Here is a 21,633-nt window from a genome sequence, read left to right on the forward strand (position 1 = left end):
GGTTCTGGACAGTCACCATCCGCCTGAAAAGGGGAGCCAGCGGTACACCCAGAAAACTGAGCAGCAGGGATGGGAAAGGCGGTAAGTCGCAGTGACCGTGCTTGCCAAACACCTGATCTACTCAGACCTGGGAAGGGCACAAAATGCAGGCCCAACCGAATCTGCACCTCTGAGGGCTACCTGAGAGCCGAGCCTGAGCGGCTTAGACCGGGGAGGTGCATGCAGCCTAGGGCCGGCCTCAGACAGTTCCCAGTGGAGCAACGCAGAGCCTGAGCGGTGTGCGCCGCATCAGGGGCAGGCCCAGCATGGCTGAGGCACTGCGAGCACATGCCAGTGTTATTTGTTTGCAGCATCCCTCCCTCCCCACAGCATGACTGAAAAAGTGAGCCTAAAAAAATAGTGTCCACCACCGCCCCCTTGTGTCAGGGCGGAAATCAGACACTGAAGAGACCAGCAAACAGAAGAAGCTAAAAAGAGGGAACTGCCTTGGAAGAGACCCCACACTGCCCACAACACCAGAGAAAGTCCCAGATATATCTTTACTATTTTTACAATCATTCTTTTTTCTTGATGTTGTTTGATTGTTTTTTCTTTTTTCTTCTTTTTTTAAACTTTAAAAAATTTTTTAAGTCCTGTATTTCTCCTTTAATTTTTATTTTTCTAACCTACTATTACTTAAAAAAAAAAAGACCCTATTTTTAAAGCAAACACTGTATATATATTTTTTGTAGTTGTTGTTTTTTAATAATTCTCGTGACTTTGTTTTTTCTTCTTCTTTTCTTTAATACTGTATTTTTGAAAATCCAGCCTCTACTCTAGATTTTTAATCTTTGCTTTTTGGTATTTGTAGTCAATTTTGTACATTTAAACCCAATCTTCAGTACCCAATTTTACCTGAGAGCGAGATTACTGGCTTGACCTCTCTCTCCTCCTTAGGACTCTCCTTTTTCTCCACCAAGTTGTCTCTGTCTCTTCCCTCCCCCTTCTCTTTTCTACCCAACTCTGTGAATCTCTGTGTGTTCCAGACGGTGGAGAACACTTAGGGAACTGGTTACTGGCTGGATCTGTCTCTCTCCTTTTCATTTCCCTCTTTTATCCTCCTGGCTACCTCTGTCTACTTCCTCCCTCTCCTCTTCCCTGTATAACTCTGTGAACATCTCTGAGCGGTCCAGACTGTGGAGCACACATAAGGAAGTGATTACTGGATAGCTTGCTCTCTTCCTCTTTTGATCCCACCTCATCTCATTCCAGTCATCTCTAACTACCGCCTCCCTCTTCTCTTCTCCATGTAACTCAGTGAACCTCTCTGGGTGTCCCTCAATGTGGAGAAACTTTTCATCTTTAACCTAGATGTTTTATCAATGGTGCTGTATAGATGGAGAAGTCTAGAGGCTACTATAAAAATAAGACTGAAAACCAGAAGCAGGAGGCTTAAGTCCAAATCCTGAGAACATCAGAGAACTCCTGACTCAGGGAACATTAATCGATAGGAGCTCATCAAACGCCTCCATACCTACACTGAAACCAAGCACCACCCAAGGGCGAACAAGTTCCAGAGCAAGACATACCACGCAAATTCTCCAGCAACACCGGAACACACCCCTGAGCTTCAATATACAGGCAGCTCAAAGTTACTCCAAAACCACTGACATCTCATAACTCATTACTGGACACTTCATTGCACTCCAGAGAGAAGAAATCCAGCTCCACCCACCAGAACTCTGACACAAGCCTCCCTAACCAAGAAACCTTGACAAGCCACTGATACGACCCCACCCACAGTGAGGAAACTCCATAATAAAGAGAACTTCATAAATTCCCAGAATACAGAAAGGCCACCCCAAACACAGCAATATAACCAAGATGAAGAGACAGAGGAATACCCAGCAGGTAAAGGAACAGGATAAATGCCCACCAAACCAAACAAAAGAGGAAGGGATAGGGAATCTACCTGAGAAAGAATTCTGAATAATGATAGTGAAAATGATCCAAAATCTTGAAATTAAAATGGAATCACAGATAAATAGCCTGGAGACAAGGACTGAGAAGATGCAAGAAAGGTTTAACAAGGACCTAGAAGAAATAAAAAAGTCAATAATAATGAATAATGCAATAAATGAGATCAGAAACACTCTGGAGGCAACAAATAGTAGAATAACAGAGGCAGAAGATTGGATTAGTGAAGTAGAAGATAGAATGGTAGAAATAAATGAATCAGAGAGGAAAAAAGAAAAACGAATTAAAAGAGATGAGGACAATCTCAGAGACCTCCAGGACAATATGAAACGCTCCAACATTCGAACTATAGGAGTCCCAGAAGAAGAAGACAAAAAGAAAGACCATGAGAGAATACTTGAGGAGATAATAGTTGAAAACTTCCCTAAAATGGGGAAGGAAATAATCACCCAAGCCCAAGAAACCCAGAGAGTTCCAAACAGGATAAACCCAAGGTGAAACACCCCAAGACACATATTAATCAAATTAACAAAGATCAAATACAAAGAACAAATATTAAAAGCAGCAAGGGAAAAACAACAAATAACATACAAGGGGATTCCCATAAGGATAAGAGCTGATCTTTCAATAGAAACTCTTCAGGCCAGAAGGGAATGCCAAGACATACTTAAAGTATTGAAAGAAAATAACCTACAGCCCAGATTACTGTACACAGCAAGGATCTCATTCAAATATGAAGGGGAAATCAAAAGCTTTACAGACAAGCAAAAGCTGAGAGAATTCAGCACCACCAAACCAGCTCTCTAACAAATGCTAAAGGATATTCTCTAGATAGGAAACACAAAAAGGGCATATAAACCCGAACCCAAAACAATAAAGTAAATGACAACGGGATTATACTTATCAATAATTACCTTAAACGTAAATGGGTTGAATGCCCCAACCAAAAGACAAAGACTGGCTGAATGGATACAAAAACAAGACTCCTATATATGCTGCCTTTAAGAGACCCACCTCAAAACAAGGGACACATACAGACTGAAAGTGAAGGGCTGGAAAAAGATATTCCATGCAAATAGAGACCAAAAGAAAGCAGGAGTGGCAATACTCATATCCGATAAAATAGACTTTAAAACAAAGGCTGTGAAAATAGACAAAGAAGGCCACTACCTAAAGATCAAAGGATCAATCCAAGAAGAAGATATAACAATTATAAATATATATGCACCCAACATAGGAGCACCACAATATGTAAGACAAATGCTAACAAGTATGAAAGGGGAAATTAACAATAACACAATAATAGTAGGAGACTTTAATACCCTACTCACACCTATGGACAGATCAACTAAACAGAAAATTAACAAGGAAACACAAGCTTTAAATGATACAATAGACCACTTAGACCTAATTGATATCTATAGGACATTTCACCCCAAAACAATGAATTTCACCTTTTTCTCAAGTGCTCACGGAACCTTCTCCAGGACAGATCACATCCTGGGCCATAAATCTAACCTTGATAAATTCAAAAAAATTGAAATCATTCCAAGCGTCTTTTCTGACCATAATGCATTAAGATTAGATCTCAATTACAGGAGAAAAACTATTAAAAATTCCAACATATGGAGGCTGAACAACTCGCTTCTGAATAACCAACAAATCACAGAAGAAATCAAAAAAGAAATAAAAATATGCATAGAAATGAATGAAAATGAAAACACAACAACCCAAAACCCGTGGAACACTATAAAAGCAGTGCTAAGAGGAAAGTCCATAGCAATATAGGCATACCTCAAGAAACAAGAAAAAAGTCAAATAAATAACCTAACTCTACACCTAAAGCAACTAGAAAAGCAAGAAATGGAGAACCCCAGAGGTAGTAGAAGGAAATAAAATTAGGGCAGAAATAAATGCAAAAGAAACAAAAGAGACCATAGCAAAAATCAACAAAGCCAAAAGCTGGTTCTTTGAAAGGATAAATAAAATTGAAAAACCATTAGCCAGACTCATCAAGAAACAAAGGGAGAAAAATCAAATCAATAAAATTAGAAATGAAAATGGAGAGATCACAACAGACAACACAGAAATACAAAGGATCATAAGAGACTACTATCAGCAATTATATGCCAATAAAATGGACAATGTGGAAGAAATGGACAAATTGTTAGAAAAGTACAACTTTCCAAAACTGAACCAGGAAGAAATAGAAAATCTTAACAGACCCATCACAAGCACGGAAATTGAAACCGTAATCAGAAATCTTCCAGCAAACAACAGTCCAGGTCCAGACGGCTTCACAGCTGAATTCTACCAAAAATTTAGAGAAGAGCTAACATCTATCCTACTCAAACTCTTCCAGAAAATTGCAGAGGAAGGTAAACTTCAAAACTCTTGTATGAGGCCACCATCACCCTAATACCAAAACCTGACAAAGATGCCACAAAAAAAGAAAACTACAGGCCAGTATCACTGGTGAACATAGATGCAAAAATCCTTAACAGAATTCTAGCAATCAGAATCCAACAACACATTAAAAAGATCATACACCATGACCAAGTGGGCTTTATCCCAGGGATGCGTGATTCTTCAATATCTGCAAATCAATCAATGTAATTCACCACATTAGCAAATTGAAGAATAAAAGCCATATGATTATCTCAATAGATGCAGAGAAGGCCTTTGACAAAATTCAACATCCATTTATGATAAAAACTCTCCAGAAACCAGGAATAGAAGGAACATGCTGCTGCCGCTAAGTCGCTTCAGTCGTGTCCAATTCTGTGTGACCCCACAGACGGCAGCCCACCAGGCTCCCCCGTCCCTGGGATTCTCCAGGCAAGAACACTGGAGTGGGCTGCCATTTCCTTCTCCAATGGATGAAAGTGAAAAGTGAAAGTGAAGTCGCTCAGTCATGTCTGACTGTTAGTGACTCCATGGAACATATCTCAACATAATAAAAACTATGTATGACAAACCCACAACAAACATTATCCTCAATGGTGAAAAATTGAAAGTATTTCCCCGAAAGTCAGGAACAAGACAAGGGTGCCCACTTTCACTGCTACTATTCAACATAGTTCTGGAAGTTTTGGCCACAGCAATCAGAGCAGAAAAACAAATAAAAGGAATCCAAATTGGAAAAGAAGAAGTAAAACTCTCACTGTTTGCAGATGACATGATCCTCTACATAGAAAACCCTAAAGACTCCACCAGAAAATTACTAGAGCTAATCAATGAATATAGTAAAGTTGCAGGATATAAAATCAACACACAGAAATCCCTTGCATTCCTATACACTAATAATGAGAAAATAGAAAAAGAAATTAAGGAAACAATTCCATTCACTACTGCAATGAAAAGAATAAAATATTTAGGAAAAAATCAAAGAGGACACTAATAGATGGAGAAATATACCATGTTCATGGATCAGAAGAATCAATATAGTGAAAATGAGTATACTACCTAAAGCAATCTACAGATTCAATGCAATCCCTATCAAGCTACCAGCAGTATTTTTCACAGAGCTAGAACAAATAATTTCACAATTTGTATGGAAATACAAAAAACCTCGAATAGCCAAAGCAATCTTGAGAAAGAAGAATGGAACTGGAGGAATCAACCTGGCTGACTTCAGGCTCTACTACAAAGCCACAGTAATCAAGCTGGTATGGTACTGGCACAAAGACAGAAATATAGATCAATGGAACAAAATAGAAAGCCCAGAGATAAATCCACACACCTCTGGACACCTTATCTTTGACAAAGGAGGCAAGAATATACAATGGATTAAAGACAATCTCTTTAACAAGTGGTGCTGGGAAAACTGGTCAACCACTTGTAAAAGAATGAAACTAGATCACTTTCTAACACCATAGACAAATAAACTCAAAATGGATTAAAGATCTAAACATAAGACCAGAAACTATAAAACTCCTAGAGGAGAACACAGGCAAAACACTCTCTGACATAAATCACAGCAGGATCCTCTATGATCCACCTCCCAGAATATTGGAAATAAAAGCAAAAATGAACAAATGGGATCTAATTAAAATTAAAAGCTTCTGCACAACAAAGGAAAATATAAGTAAGGTGAAAAGACAGCCTTTGGAATGGGAGAAAATAATAGCAAATGAAGCAACTGACAAACAACTAATCTCAAAAATATACAAGCAACTCCTGCAGCTCAATTCCGGAAAAATAAATGACCCAATCGAAAAATGGGCCAAAGAACTAAATAGACATTTCTCCAATGAAGACATATAGATGGCTAACAAACACATGAAAAGATGCTCAACATCACTCATTATCAGAGAAATGCAAATCAAAACCACAATGAGGTACCATCTCACACCAGTCAGAACGGCTGCAATCCAAAAGTCTACAAGCAATAAATGCTGGAGAGGGTGTGGAGAAAAGGGAACCCTCTTACACTGTTGGTGGGAATGCAAACTAGTATAGCCACTATGGAGAACAGTGTGGAGACTCCTTAAAAAATTGCAAATAGAACTGCCTTATGACCCAGCAATCACACTGCTGGGCATACACACCGAGGAAACCAGAATTAAAGAGACACATGTACCCCAATGTTCATTGCAGCACTGTTTATAATAGCCAGGACATGGAAGCAACCTAGATGTCCATCAGCAGATGAATGGATAAGAAAGCTGTGGTACATATACACAATGGATATTACACAGCCGTTAAAAAGAATACATTTGAATCCATTCTAATGAGGTGGATGAAACTGGAGCCTATTATACAGAGTGAAGTAAGCCAGAAAGAAAAACACCAATACAGTATACTAACACATATATATGGAATTTAGAAAGATGGTAATGATAACCCTGTATGTGAGACAGCAAAAGAGACACAGATGTATAGCATGGACTTTTGGACTCTGTGGGAGAGGGAGAGGTTGCGATGATTTGGGAGAATGGCATTGAAACATGTATACTATCATGTCAGAAATGAATTGCCAGTCTGTGTTCGATACAGGATATAGGATGCTTGGGGCTGGTGCATTGGGATGATTCAGAGAGATGATATGGGATGGGAGGTGGGAGGGGGGGTTTAGGATTGGGAACTCATGTACACCCGTGGTAGATTCATGTCAATGTATGGCAAAACCAATACAGTATTGTAAACCAAAATAAAGTAAAAATAAAAAAATTAAAAAAAAAATAAAATAAAAAACTTTGTTTCTCAGTTGACAGAAACTAGGAAGAATGCAAAGTATGAATAAGCCCTTCCCTTTCTGGCACTGCCAAATAGCATGCCAATTCCTATTCTCTTAATCACCACCTCAGGACCCCAAACCAAGTTTTTCAAGTCTTAGAAGCATAGTTGACTTGGCAGTACTGTTACTCCTCTTTGTCTTTTCTACACAAAGCTGAAAGCCTGTTTTCTGAGGTCACTAAATAAAAATTGGCCACCTATTTTCTTTAGAAGCAAATGCATGACTCTATGTTTGGATGTGCTAGAAGGAAAAGGGCCATATCAGTCTCCTGGGACCTTGGTAACAAAGCAGCTTTTATAATTAGAATAAAAGGTCCTTGACAGGCTTAAAGGATTTGCATCTGGAGAGGCAGCAAGATGAATATCCAGAGTGGCAATCCAGAGGCCTGGATACAACTGCAGTAAGACTAAAGGATTTGTATCAGGAAGCCATGTGCTAAATAACAACAAATGACCAGAAAATGAGATTCTGAAAAGGTTAGACACTGCTAAGCATGTTACAAATGCTCAGTATCCATTCAGACTCATCAAAAGAGATGTTACAACATCAAGTAATAATCAATGCATGTGGAAACCTTGATTATATCCTGCTGTGTGTCTGTGTATTGGTGAGGGGAGAAGAGGCAGAACAGCCATGAAAAGATATTCTTGGAACAATTGGGGATATGCAAAAACTGGGGATAACCTGTAAATGCTACTGGTGTCTCATCCAGTGTCTCTACTCAGCCTGTGCATCTATCCTCCTTTCCTATCCCCACTCCCTGCTGGCTGTTAAGGGCTCATAGCTGTCTCTTCTCAGTTTCAGGCTGATCCCACAGGGAGCTCTGTGAATGAATCATATCCCACTCCCACCAACAGGGTCTAGTGCCCACATCCTACAATCCCTGGCTTCAAGCTATGGGTAAGAGCAAAGTGGCCTAGGACATTCTCAGAAATATTTAGGGGTAAGGTGTTATTCCTTTAATATGTCATGATCTTCCTTAGCTTTTTAATCTCGGAATACTATGTCCAGGATGACGTTCTCCCTCTCTGTAATGCTGGCAAATTTCTACTCATACTTAAAGAATTAGTTCAAATTTTACCTCCTCCTCTGCTGGCAAGGCTTTCCTGAACTTTCCAGGCAGCGCTGAAGTGGTCCCTTTTTTGTATTCCCATAGCACACTTCTGACACAACTCTTTTATAACAGCACACAGATTTAAGTTACTGTTTACAGGCCTGTTTTTTCTCTAGCAGAAGTAAGACTCAGAAGGCAGGGGCTAGACTCTATTCATATTTGTATCCTTAGCACTTATGTAATGCCTGCCTCTTAACAAATGTCTGGTGAACAGCCAACTTTTTTTAAGCATTAAACTTACTACAGCTGGTGAGGGAACGTGAATGCTTGGGACAGATCGAGGCCGCACATGATTGGCTAAATGGCAAAGAACGACACCATCGGTTAGAGCTGCTCCAAGATCACAAGGCAGAGATACCTTCAACCGGTACTCAATATGCTAAAAATCAAGATAAAAAGCAAATAACTTAAGTACCACAATCTCTTATTTTATCTTTCTATCCTAAGTCAATAATTTCAGGAGACCCAATATTATATACACACATATACATATATACGTGTATGGTCAATGTATGTATGTACGTATGGCAGTCAGGTGACAGTGCTGCCAAGTTCCACAACAGAATCCATTTCCAATTTTCTGATTAAAAAACAAAAAACTAGATCAATTTTAAAATAAACACTACATATGATGTAAGTGTGGTATGTATATGTGCACATATACATTAATTTTTATTAAATCTAACAAGATTTCTTTACATTGAAGCAGAAAAAAGATTTTACATAAGTAGGGCCAGGGGTTGAGCTTTATGAAGTAACCCATCTCATTTTCCTAGTAAATAGCTGAAAAAATTCATCACACAATGGGCATCACAGCACACAATGGACAGTTGTTGATTCTATTAAAAATGTGTAAGTCAAATGAAAAAGTGATGCCAGGATCATGGGTTATAGCAATATCACTTAAAAAAGTTTAACTCAAAGGCAATGTATATACTTTCCGTAGTTGATCTATTAATTCTAGCTCTTCTTCTCTCTGTCTTGAATTCTGTCTTGTTACCGGATCTTTCAAATCAGTGGTTGGTACAGAAGATGAAAGGAGGGGTGAAGCATGACCTAAAAAATATTGATATGTGAGACAGAAAAGCAACTGCTAGTGTTGCAAAGATACTCAAATCCGCCCAATCAGTTTCCTTGAAAGTACAGAACTTTTTACTTCTGTATTGCCTTTTTAAAAAAAGGTTTTTATAATGGAAATTTTAAAATATGCACAATAATAGGGAGAACAGTATGAAAAACTAGCAAATGTCCATTATCTATTGGGCTCAACTATTTTGTGTTTGATCACATCCATTTAAAAATGTTTTTATTGAATATCACACCTCCAAAAATTACACAAATCATAAGCAAAGAGCTCTCAATAAATTATCATCACAAAGTAGACACAAGCAAGTCAATAAATGGAAAATTACCAACACCCAGGAGACTCTCTCCTGTTCTCTGCCCATTGGTACCCAAGAGTTATCTCTAACACCATGGGTTCTAACTATGTAAACTTCCTGGCTTCTAATACGACAGATTAGTTTTGCCCATTTTTGAACTTTCTATAAATAAAACCATATTATATGTGTGTATGCTTTTGGGTTTGGCATCTTTTTGATCAACATTATAAGATTTATTCACATTATTGTATGTATTACCTTGTTCATTTTCATTGCCTATTTGGTATCCTATTGTACAAATATACCATAATTATTTATCCATTGTATTGTTGTTGATGGACATTCAGTTTGGGGCTATTATGAGTAACATTGCTATGAATATTTTTGAACATATCTTTTGGTATAGATATTACATGTTTCAGAAAGCAAAGTCGCTACTCATAGGATACATCAGATTGGCCAAATGTTTGTTCAATAAAGTTCTTCATGAAAATGAAAATTTACTTTTATTTTTATCTAAAACCAAGTGAACTACCTGAGGAACTCAACAAGTATTCAGCATTAGCAGATAATGTAAGCAGTTTTCTATGCTAATTTAGAGTCCCACCAGCAGCACACCTCTGGTTTGAGTTTAAATCTCACTGTATCTACCAGTTACATTAACAGTAATTTTGGGAGTGAAATGTCTGTTTCCACATTTAGGTAACTTCTTTGGGGATCAGCAGAGATTTGCCATATTAACTAAAAACCATGAGACTAAGTAGATCTGCTTTTAAATTACTGATTCATTTCTTTCACAATATAGACAGCTTTTACCAATGGAAAAATCTAACAGGATGTTATAGGGAGAAGAGACATTCATTCCCTGAAGCCCTAAAAGAGCATTTTTTTTGTTCAAACACTATAACCTGCTTTTAGGTGATACTAAGAAACTTTCTGAACAAAATGAATTTGAGCAAGATTAAGATTCCCTTCCTTTAATGTCAGTGAGATCACAGACAAATGCAGGGCTTAAAACTTTGTCTCAGTGACACCAAAGGGTAGAAGTTTATTATTGTTTTTTGTTTTTGCTTGGCCACACCACACAGGTTGCAGGATCTTAGTTCACTGACCATGGATTGAACCCGGGCCCTGGCAGTGAGAGCACTGAGTCCTAACCATTGGATTGCCAAGGAATTCCCAGGGGAGAAATTTAACAGCATGTTAGCAGTTAATGTCATTGTATAACCATCTCCTCCCCTATCCCTCTTTTAGTCACTACCACCTACCTTTATTTGTTTCTGTCCTGACAGCTCCTCGGAAAAGGAAGCTTTCAGGGCGCTGGGGCTGGTTTTTCTGGATAGCAGCGGGAAAAGAATACGCAGGGGAATGATGAGCTGAATCAGCATGGAAAAGCAAAATAAAATTAAAGGAGATGGAAAAAAATTAAATATAATAATAGACATGACCAAAGTTCAATAAATGATAAATGAAAAAGAAATGTTAAATGTTGCAATGATATAAAATAATAATTTTGTTTATTAATAGAAAAATCCGGTACAGAAAAGTAACCCTGAAAACAGGAGGGCTGTTTGTATGTGTTTTTATTTTTTAGGCCACGCCACATGGCTTGTGGAGTCTCAGTTCCCCAATCAGGGATTGAAACCAGACCACGGCAGTGAAAGCCCGGAATCCTAACCACTAGGCCACCAGGGAATTCCCTGTTTGTTTGAATCTTTCACTGTGGTGCATGGACTCTAGCTGTGGTATGTGGGCTTAGCTGCTCCATGACATGTGGGATCTTAGTTCTCCAACCAGGGATGAAACCTACACTCTCTGCTTTGAAAGGTGGATTCTTAACTACTGGACCACCAGTGAAGTCTCACGTATGCATTTTTAACTGTCATGTTATTCTTGGTATATCAATAAAGACAGAATGAATGTTAATATATTAAATAGTCTTGTGCCAACCTACAGCCCTGCTAGCAAATACTCATTTTTTTGTATCAAAAGGCTGAGTAGCTAAACAACCACTTGAATTAAAAAATGAAAAATGTGCAGGGCTCCCATATTTGTGCCTGATTTCTCAGAAAAGGAAGCCACTGCCATCTAAGAAGGAATTTATCAGGAAAATCCTGGTAAAGGATTATAATCAGGATGTGGTTAACTGTACTTTTCTGTCTATTACCTGTTTCTGTTGTAGGTGAATTTGATACAGCATTAGATCTGTCATCATTCTGTGGAGAAATAAATACATCAATACTTATTATTCAAGAAGAGGTATTTTCCACAGTTGTGGTAACTTAGGGATTATAAAAGAAAAAAATCATGCAACTCTATTCAAAATGAAATTTAGAAATGAGAATTTGGTATAATAAATTAATTTTGAATATTTTTTAATGCCAGATCTCTTACTTGGTTCTAGAGAGTATAAGATTTAAGTAACACATTCTCTAAAGATAGCCCTATTATGTAACAGGTCTTTCCTAAGACTGTGAAAAATTAAATCATCCTAAGGCAGAAAATTTTATTGGAAAATGTATAGGAGAGAATAAAATTTTATTTTACGATAGTGTTTTTCTGGGATACTTTCTAAAGTATTTCTCCTCTACTCCTCAAATAATGTTTTAAGAAAGAGTAATGAAGGTTTCTTCATTTCAGCTAGGAAATAAGATGGTGCAAGATGATGGCTGTATTTTGAGACTAGTATTTGAATCTAAGATCTTTTTAATTTATTGACCAAAGGAACTACAAAGGAGAGAGAAGTAGCTCAAATGGTATAAGGTATACCTAAAAAAAGGGACTGGAGTTAAGCTAATTAAAAAAGAAGTATTGGTTAGCTGGCTTAAAGATATTAAAGACATGGCAGAGAAGTAAAATCAACAAAAGCTAGAATTAACAAGTTTTTCAGGACTTGATATCAAGTTATATTCAATGATTAATGAATTGTACTCAATAATTTATGGTAAGTGAGACATTTTTGAACAGAATGACTTTAAAACACACACATACACATATACACACTCCCATGCTTTTTTCCCCCTTTTGGGTTTCAGTATTTGAAGAAATCTTTTATCTCAAATTGTAGTTGGGTAGGTGAAATTAATGATGAAAGGAAATTTTAACTGCTATAAATGAACAGAAGCCATGCTGTTGAGAAAATTCCTGGAATGATCTGAAAAACAATTCTATGGTAATGATTCCTTGATTTGATACTGTCAGGCCAAGAATTAAGACTTAAAAAGTAAGCTGCATTCTTGAGTGAAGAACTGTATCACATCTTCATTAGTGAAAAAGACAACATGTTCATCAAGTATAATGATGCCAGTAAACAAAGTTTAGGATGCTGAGAAGAAATGGGAATTTAAATAACAAGTTTAAAGTAAGAGCAACAGGCACTAGTAAAGGGAATGAACAGCAAGTGAGGCAAAAGCTGGATATCTTTGTAAGAGAACAAAAGACTATCCTTATCTTCAAAGAATATGAGATAGGAAGGAGAAAGCTAGTTAGCTCAACAAAGACCTACTGAAGGACCAATGGTACAAACTGAAAAACATAAGAAGTAGAGATTATTCCAGATACAGAGGGAAAGAAAAATTAAAAAAGACCTATTACTGTGAGATAGATTAGAAACTTTTAACACATTTAGGAATAAAATGATGAAGTTAATAGGCAACTCTACTAGATAAGGATCATGGCATTTGGTCCCATCACTTCATGGCAAACAGAGGGGGAAACACTGGAAACAGTGACAGACTTTATTTTTGGGGGCTCCAAAATCACTGCAGATGGTGACTGCAGTCATGAAATTAAAAGACGCTTGCTCCTAAGAAGAAAAGTTATGACCAACCTGGACAGCATATTAAAAAGCAGAGACATTACTTTGCCAACAAAAGTCCATCTAGTCAAAGCTATGGTTTTTCCAGTAGTTATGTATGGATGTGAGAGTAGGACCATAAAGAAAGCTGAGCGCTGAAGAATTGATGCTTTTGAACTGTGGTGTTGGAGAAGACTCTAGTGAGTCCCTTACACAGCAAGGAGACCCAACCAGTCCATCCTAAAGGAAATAAGTCCTGAATATTCAGTGGAATGACTGATGTTAAAGCTGAAATTCCAATATTTCACCCACCTGATGCGAAGAGCTGACTCATTTGAAAAGACCCTGATGCTGAGAAAGACTGAAGGTGGGAGGAGAAGGGGATGACAGAGGATGAGATGGTTGGATGGCATCACCGATGTGAGTCTGAGTAAACTCTGGGAGTTGATGACGGACAGGGAGGCCTGGCGTGCTGCAGTCCATGGCATTGCAAAGAGTTGGACACGACTGAGCAACTGAACTGAACTAGATAAGGAAGAGCTAAAACACATTCCACTGAATGGCAGCAAATGTTCTCACCTCCAGAAGTACCAAAAGATAACATACAGTTGGGTGTAATGAAAAACAAAGCCAGACTAGAGGGGACTTATAAAATGGGGACTTTTAAAATATGTTTTTATTGAAACTGTAAATCTAACTGATTTGCACTCCACTATACTAAAATAATTAGCTCAAACCATGCTGATAGCCTTACTGTAACAAATTAACTTTTCTCTTATATACCTTCCTTGAAATTTTGAAAACAGTCCCTCAGATAATTTTCTGCGTTGTTCAAATAAGGAATGTACTGAGAAAGGCTAACAAAAGGTTAATATAGAAGAGAATTAGAAAGTTTTTTCAGAAGTCATTCAGGTATGAGTAGCTTCAATAAGAAACAGAAAGATTTATCAGGTTTACAGATGTAAGCTGGGGTTAGCATCTGGAAGGATATGACTTGAGATTCTGAAAGTATTCTGGTAAGCTAGAAAATTTTAAATGTTCACAAATAAAAATTAAGCAGGAAAACAAGATACAATATTTAGAAATTATTATCATTTAGGAGTATAATTAAAACATTTGAGAATTACAGTGGGTACTGAGTAAAATAAACACTGAAAAGGAAAACCCCAACCTAACACTCAGGTAGAGATGTGAATAACCCTGGTTTCATGCTCAGCACCACGTGGGCTCTAATGAGGGGGACCATGGAGTCAAATGGAGGTAGAGAACTTGTGAAAGTCTGTAAGGACAAACAGGCTAGGAAAGGTACATAAAAGGGCCAAAGCTTAATTTACAGAGATGACAAGGGAGGCATCATAATAATTGCCAATTATAAAGATTCCCCTACATAAGAACTACTAAATAACTAGAAAATCTCCACTCTGAAAAGAAAAGAAGAAACAGGCGAGGTGTAAATCACAGGAGGACAGATGTAAGTTAGACAAGGAGAGGACCTGGTTGACAATGAGGATTATTAATCACTTATGTATCAAATGATAATAAGCATGGAATTATCATCCTAGTGGGAAGCCTTCAAAAAATAAAACACCACAGGTTTTTAATTTAGACTTACATATGATCTCCACTGTAACTTCCTACTTAAGCATAGACACATGGGAGTGGCTGTGTGTCAATCAAACAGAAACAGGTGGCCTAGGGACCATAGCTTACTGACCCCTACTATAAAAGGGTTTTAGCAGTGAACAGTCCCAGTTTGGGAGACTGGGACTCAAGTTATTTCGCATGCACTTAGCCAACAGAGTTAATTCAAATAAAAACTCATGATCAAAGTAAAATAGTAACAAAGTTACAAAGTAAACTCGATCAAAAAATTCTTTGATAATAAAATTAGAATACTTCAAGTAAAATCTCAATGTAAATAATTAATGAAGGCTCTATGTTTCTGGCATAATAAAACTTGCAAAAGTTCCTGGTAAATTACAATAATGAGATGTACTGATACCTGAAGAGGCCTGAAGGCAGAAGCATGAGGCAGGGTAGCAGCATAACCCACTTGATTCACACCTGACAGTGACTAAATTGCAAAAGAAAAAGAGAAGAAACAGAAGGCAGCATTTACGTTAGCAAAATGTCAGGCAGGCAGGCAGGCAGGCAGGCAGGCAGATCTTCTCAGTAAAAGCAGAAAAGGAAAGGTCACTGAGAAACTTTCCAATGGTTCACTAAGACATTGACAGGGCAGAAAGAGAACACCTGGGAAAAAAGGCCTGTGATTTAACACAGTTTCTCCACCTTTAATTCAACTATTTCAATACCCCATACCACATTAATCAAGAAGTGAAAGACATGATTTAACAGGGAAATAAAATAGAACATAATTTTTTTTAATAGCAAAACAGCCTTAGAAACAAATGAGTCCTGTGCTATTCCTATAGCAGGGGAAACAAATCGAGTCAAAGACTTCGTTTTAACTGACCAGAACTGGCACGAATAAGGGCAGTATTTTAATATTAATCCAAATTAGATTTATTATAATTCAGTTTAATGGCTCTGGTTTGAGAAGCCAGGATATAAGGGTTTTGCATCACACCTTAAGGATAAACCAGCATTTCATTTCTGCTTCTGTGGAAGTCCAAATGACCTCTAAAACATACAATTTTCCATTTGTTTGAATCTTTTATCCTTTCACCAATCTATGAATACATACAACTAGTTATATATTAGAGATACTGTTATAATCTATTATACAGAATTTTATAGATAAAAGTTGTTTAAAACATGACAATTTTTTTTTTTACTGGTGGGGAATGGAAATCAGAGAAGACAAGACTTTCACAAAGGGTGCTTGGGTGGGATTTTACTTGTTAAAAATGCCAAAGGCTTAAAGATATTAAAGTCTTTATAAGTTAAATAATTTAAAATAAACTATGATCACAAATACCTGAATCATGGGATAAATGAACAGGAACACAAGTGGTATTTAGAAAAAGGTAAGATGGTCAATAAAATAAATACAACTATAATTTTAATGAGCTGATAGCAATGTTTTTTTCATGTGTGCAAAAAAAAAGCATGTAATACAGTAACATTATCTATCTTAAGGCAGAAAAAAGTGAAAAAAGAAATGTACAAGAACAGACTGTGACAGCAGTCTTACATTTTATATGCTTTTACTTGTTTAGATTTCCTGGGCTTCCTTATAATCAAATGGACTTGAATTACTGTCAATCTCAAGTATGTCCTGTGTGTTTAGTCACAGTCATGTCTGATCCTGAGACCCCACAGACTATAGCCCACCAGCCTCCTCTGTCCATGGGGATTTTCCGGGAAAGACTACTGGAGTGGTTTGCCATGTTCTCCTCCAGGGGAGCTTCCCAACCCAGGGATTGAATGCCGGGGATCAAACGCAGGTCTCCCACATTGCAGGCAGATTCTTTATCATGTGAGCTACCAGGGAAGCCCAATCAAGTATAAAAAGGCTAAATGGCACTTTGTTGGCAAAGGAGGAAAAAATGAATGGAGAGAAGAGGAAGTGAAATGAGTCCAAATCTTTGCTAGTATCTAGCACTAAGTTGGCAAAGAAGGAAAAAAGGAATGGAGAGAAGAGGAAGTGAAATGAGTCTAGATACTTGCTAGTATCTAGAGACGGGCTAGACATAGATGTAATATATATGAAAGCAACAGAGCCTGAAGGGCAACCATAAAAGAATGTTAGTGTAACAGATAGTAAACATTTCTAATACTTATGCCAAATCCCATATTTCAAGGTCTTTAAATCAAATTCAACATTTACTTGCTGTATCATCAGACCTTCTCATCATGAATTTTTTTTTTTTTTGACAACTTTTTCTTTTTTTCCTGACTGATTTTATTTTTTTATTTTGGCCACACCATGCAACTTGCAGGATCTTAGTTCCCTGGACTGAACCTGGGCCACTGTAGTGAAAACACCTAATCATAACCACTTGACTACCTTAACAAATGAGCAATTATTACACGTAAAGAATACATAAAACTTCCAAATTATTCAGGAATTACTTATTAGTAATTAATAACTAATATATCCCAGGAATTATGATAGGGATTGAGTACACATAGGTAAATGCAACAAAGAATATCCCCATGCCCATGAAACTTATAATCTAACAGTCTATCGTTGGGGGAGGGATATAAAAAACAATAAACTCCCACCTAAAAGTACAATGAAGATGAGTAACAGTGGAGAACTGATTTGGGGTAAGCAGTGTTGCAAAGGCCATTTTAAGGATGTGACATTTAAGTTGATACCAGATAGATCAGTAGGAGTCAACCAAGGGGTATATGGAGGGAATGAGAGACACTGCACGCAGATGGAACAGCATTTGTAAAGATCCTGAGGTAGGAAGGGTTTCTCATATCTGTAGAGCAGAAAAAAATGCTGACATAGCATGAGACCAGAAATGAGAGACAGATAATAGCCAGAGTGCACAGGAACTTATAGGCCATGTTAAGAAGTTTGCAACTTATTCTAAAGGGTTTGCAGACCATGTTAAGAAGTATATGGACTTTATTCTACCATGTGAAGATAATACTTAAGCTCTTAAAAGTCATTTAAGTGTAGTTTTGATAAGATCAGAGGAGAGGTATGATTTAAAAAATGGCTCTTTGTGTACATGTTGGACACTATTTGGCACGCAAAAATATCCGAGACATGGTTCTTGCTTTTAAAGGCCGTCTAATTTATGCCAGACATGAATACTATTAAGTAAAATACTAGTGTATGTGTTTGAAAATGGCTGAAATTTCAAATTTCACACTAAGGGGGGATTTTGTGGCTGTTTTTCCAAATTCCACTTTTGCCTTGATAAAAACGTCTGGGCATTCAGCACTTACTATATGTGTTATTAAATCTAATCTTCAGTTCCCTAAAGTGTTTTCAATTATAGTACAACACAGCACGGTGTTCATGCAGGTTTTAAGTCACCCGGATCTAGATCTGAACCAGCCTTGTACTTATTAGCTATGTGATCTTGGATAAGTCACATCTGGACAAAACATTCTGTGCCTCAGTAATCATTTGTAAAATGGTGTTAAGTTTACCCTTAGCTCTTTAGGCTGCTGTGAGGATGAATGAAATAATGCTGGTACAGTGTCTGGGTCATCACAGGCTCTCAGTATTTTTCTACATCAATTTATTATTTGCTTCTCAAGCCAATTAACTTCAACTAAAACTCCAGAAGCTTATTTCTTTATAAGACTGCCCAGTTAAAATGTGCTTTATCCATCATAAAGGAAATGATGATTGCAGAACAGATATTTTGACAGTGAAAGTTTATGTAACAGGGACCTCATGCTGACGTACATGTAGTTCATGCAATAACATGCACAGAGGCAGCAGTTACCAGCTCCTAAGACAGGAACTGCTACAGACAATAGGCTTTTGAACTGCTGTTTTTCAATACTACAGTGAAAAAAGTAACATAAAACGATGGGAAAACCAACTGTGTAAATGGTTAGAATCCTCTTGCAAAGCTGATAAAAATGAGACTACCAATAAAGTTCTTGTGTTATACTCATTTTCATCTGATGAAACAGACAATAAGTAAACCAATGTGTTTTACGGTTATCTTCTAAATTTGCATGTGTTCAATAAAATCAAATAAAATTTAAAAAGAAAAGCAAACTAATGTTAACAAAGATCAGTAGATAGCATTCCAAGTTAATGTTTCCCTGAGTTTAAAACATAAAATGGGTATGGAGGGATAATCTTGAGGTGGAAGTATTTTTTTAAAGTTTGGGATTTTCAGTAGCTTAAAATAGATAATAAAATAGGGTGTCAAATATACAGTCATATAATTAGCATCATGAAGTAATAAGGGGACCATTCATCATACAGGTGACTCACAAAACAAATTAATGATTAACAACGTACAACTGTAATTAGAAATTACATTTTAAAAACTAATATATTATGCCCTCTCCTCCAACACACACACAAAGCCAATATGGTTCTCAATGCAGATGTTTTACTTTTGAGAACACTAACAAAGGTATTTGAATCACATCTGCAGAATACTTGGAATACTGGGTAAATCATGAAAAGTAATGTAGGGAGACGTTCTAACTACTTGCAAAGCATTCAGTAATGATGCTCATCATGTTTTATGGTATTTAGATCAATTCAGAAAAAAAAGTACAATAGCTATTCTCCAATCTTACAGCAATGTAAAACTCCATTTTGTGCAAGGTTCTTACCACTAACAAGGCACTATCATCAGTGTGCTGAGACCTTCTGGATGGGAAGGGACACTGGAGAGGTGGAGAAAAATGAAGCAGTGTCAAAACCAAGCTATGCACACACAGGACGAATTTCACAAATACACGTGCAAAGAGACATACTAACATATACTTGTAAAGATGCCAACATACAGGACCACATTCACAGTCATTCAGAATTCATGCATCATAACAGCTAGTAAGTTGTGAGTAATGATTTTCTTCTCAAGAACTTAAACAATTTCAAATATGATTTTATTGCCTAAAAACTTTCTAAAGTGAGGAGGGAACAGGAGATTATTCTCTGTTCTAAGAAGAGAAAGCTGGAGTACAGATGTAGCAATAACATAAAGAATTTCTGCTTATTTAGGGAGCTAGTGATAAATTCAAAACAATAAACCCAAGAGTCATGCCTCCTATTCCAAGCATCTCTTCATTACCTTTGAAGACAAAACAAGGGTACAATTGGAAATTTTAAACTGTACATGTCATTTTCCTGAAGAGCTTTAGTTTTATATAATGAATTACTCCAGAAGGATCATTAAGAAGGAAATGTTTGGGTAAAAAAGCAAGAGTATATTAACTTATAATATTCTGACTGTCAAAAGTTTGTACAGTTATTACCATGAGAAGAAAAGACAACTGAAAATGCTTGAGTCAATCTTTTGGGTGTTACACCAATGCCCAAGTTCTCAAATAAATGAACAAAAACAGTTACTATATGTCAAAGATTTAAAAAACTTTATAATGAATAATTTAAAACATTTCCAATATATTTTACCAATCTAGAAACATTTGTGCTACGAAAACACCATGCTGAAAACTGATGCTTATAAAGCCCCATGTGTTAGGTTTTCAAATAACTTATTTTACAAAAAACAAAGTCATCATTCACATGAAAAAACACGTTAATGCATCCTTAAGGAAGTGGTGATCATAAACTCAAAAAATAAAAAGGCAAAGTCAAAGGAAAGTAGCTAATGAAAAAGCAAACTATAAGAAAAAAACTTATTTAGTAAGCATCAGTTTAACAGATCAAAACAGATGCCCAGATTTTCAAAAAGGTTAATAAGCAATTAATCTCACATGTCAATCTGTAATGAAAATGTACAACTTATGATAAAATTAATGTGTACAAAGTATAACCAATAACATACACACTTAGGAAATGGCTCCGAAGTGGAAATACTATGTAGAGCTTTTGGTTTAATACTGACACCAATCACCTGTGTTAGATACAGATCTCAGGACCATCTCTCATTACACAGTAGCTTTGAAAATGGATGAGGGAGATGATATCTCTGCTGGGGATGCAAGGAGGGTAATAAATAACCTCCAGATGGATGTGTATAAATTAAAAAAAAAAATCCTGATCTATAGATTGTGATAAACTTCCTGGCCTGTGTCTTTTTTCCCTAGTAAGTAGATTTTTGTGAAGGGAAAAAAGAAAATGCCAATAATTTGATCACTAAAAACATATGATAATCACATGCAAACTATTTCATTTTCATTGCAGTAATAAAAAATTTCAAAGAAAGGTAATTATATAAACTTACCTCACCAACTAAGGGGGTGTGTTGTTTTTGTGGACTTTGCGATGCTTTTTGCTATATACCCCACAAGAAAGGGAAGTTGGTTAGAATTTGGAACACTGGAAATGAAAAATTCTGTTCATTAAATAACCATTCACATTAATTTCTGTATCTCTTATGTATGACACTTTTCTAAATTAACTGGTTACAAGATGCTACCCTTTCCTTAAGTAGCTTATATTTTAAATGCAGAAAAGCAGTAAGCTGATATACAGTACTTTTCTGTGTATACAAAACTACGCTTTTTAAAATATGTACATGGATAAAAACATATTCACAGAGTAGTGATCTCTCACTATATT

General features: G+C 36.7%; 1 protein-coding gene across 3 annotated transcripts in view; it reads right to left on the minus strand.

The window, feature by feature from the left end:
* Positions 1–21,633, minus strand: part of LRCH3 (leucine rich repeats and calponin homology domain containing 3) — a 110,129-nt gene that overhangs the window by 12,929 nt on the left and 75,567 nt on the right. The window contains exons 13-19 of one of the 3 annotated variants that reach the window (XM_068977214.1): positions 21,296–21,346; positions 19,719–19,772; positions 15,490–15,561; positions 11,859–11,907; positions 10,960–11,067; positions 9,247–9,365; positions 8,551–8,688 (exon numbers count right to left, since the gene is read on the minus strand). In XM_068977214.1, the coding sequence (XP_068833315.1) occupies positions 8,551–8,688; positions 9,247–9,365; positions 10,960–11,067; positions 11,859–11,907; positions 15,490–15,561; positions 19,719–19,772; positions 21,296–21,346 (591 nt within the window). The remainder of the gene's footprint in view (positions 1–8,550; positions 8,689–9,246; positions 9,366–10,959; positions 11,068–11,858; positions 11,908–15,489; positions 15,562–19,718; positions 19,773–21,295; positions 21,347–21,633) is intronic. The other 2 variants (XM_068977299.1, XM_068977346.1) reach the window with 2 other exon arrangements.

Source organism: Capricornis sumatraensis, chromosome 1 (assembly GCF_032405125.1).
Source record: "Capricornis sumatraensis isolate serow.1 chromosome 1, serow.2, whole genome shotgun sequence".
NCBI lineage: Eukaryota > Metazoa > Chordata > Mammalia > Artiodactyla > Bovidae > Capricornis > Capricornis sumatraensis.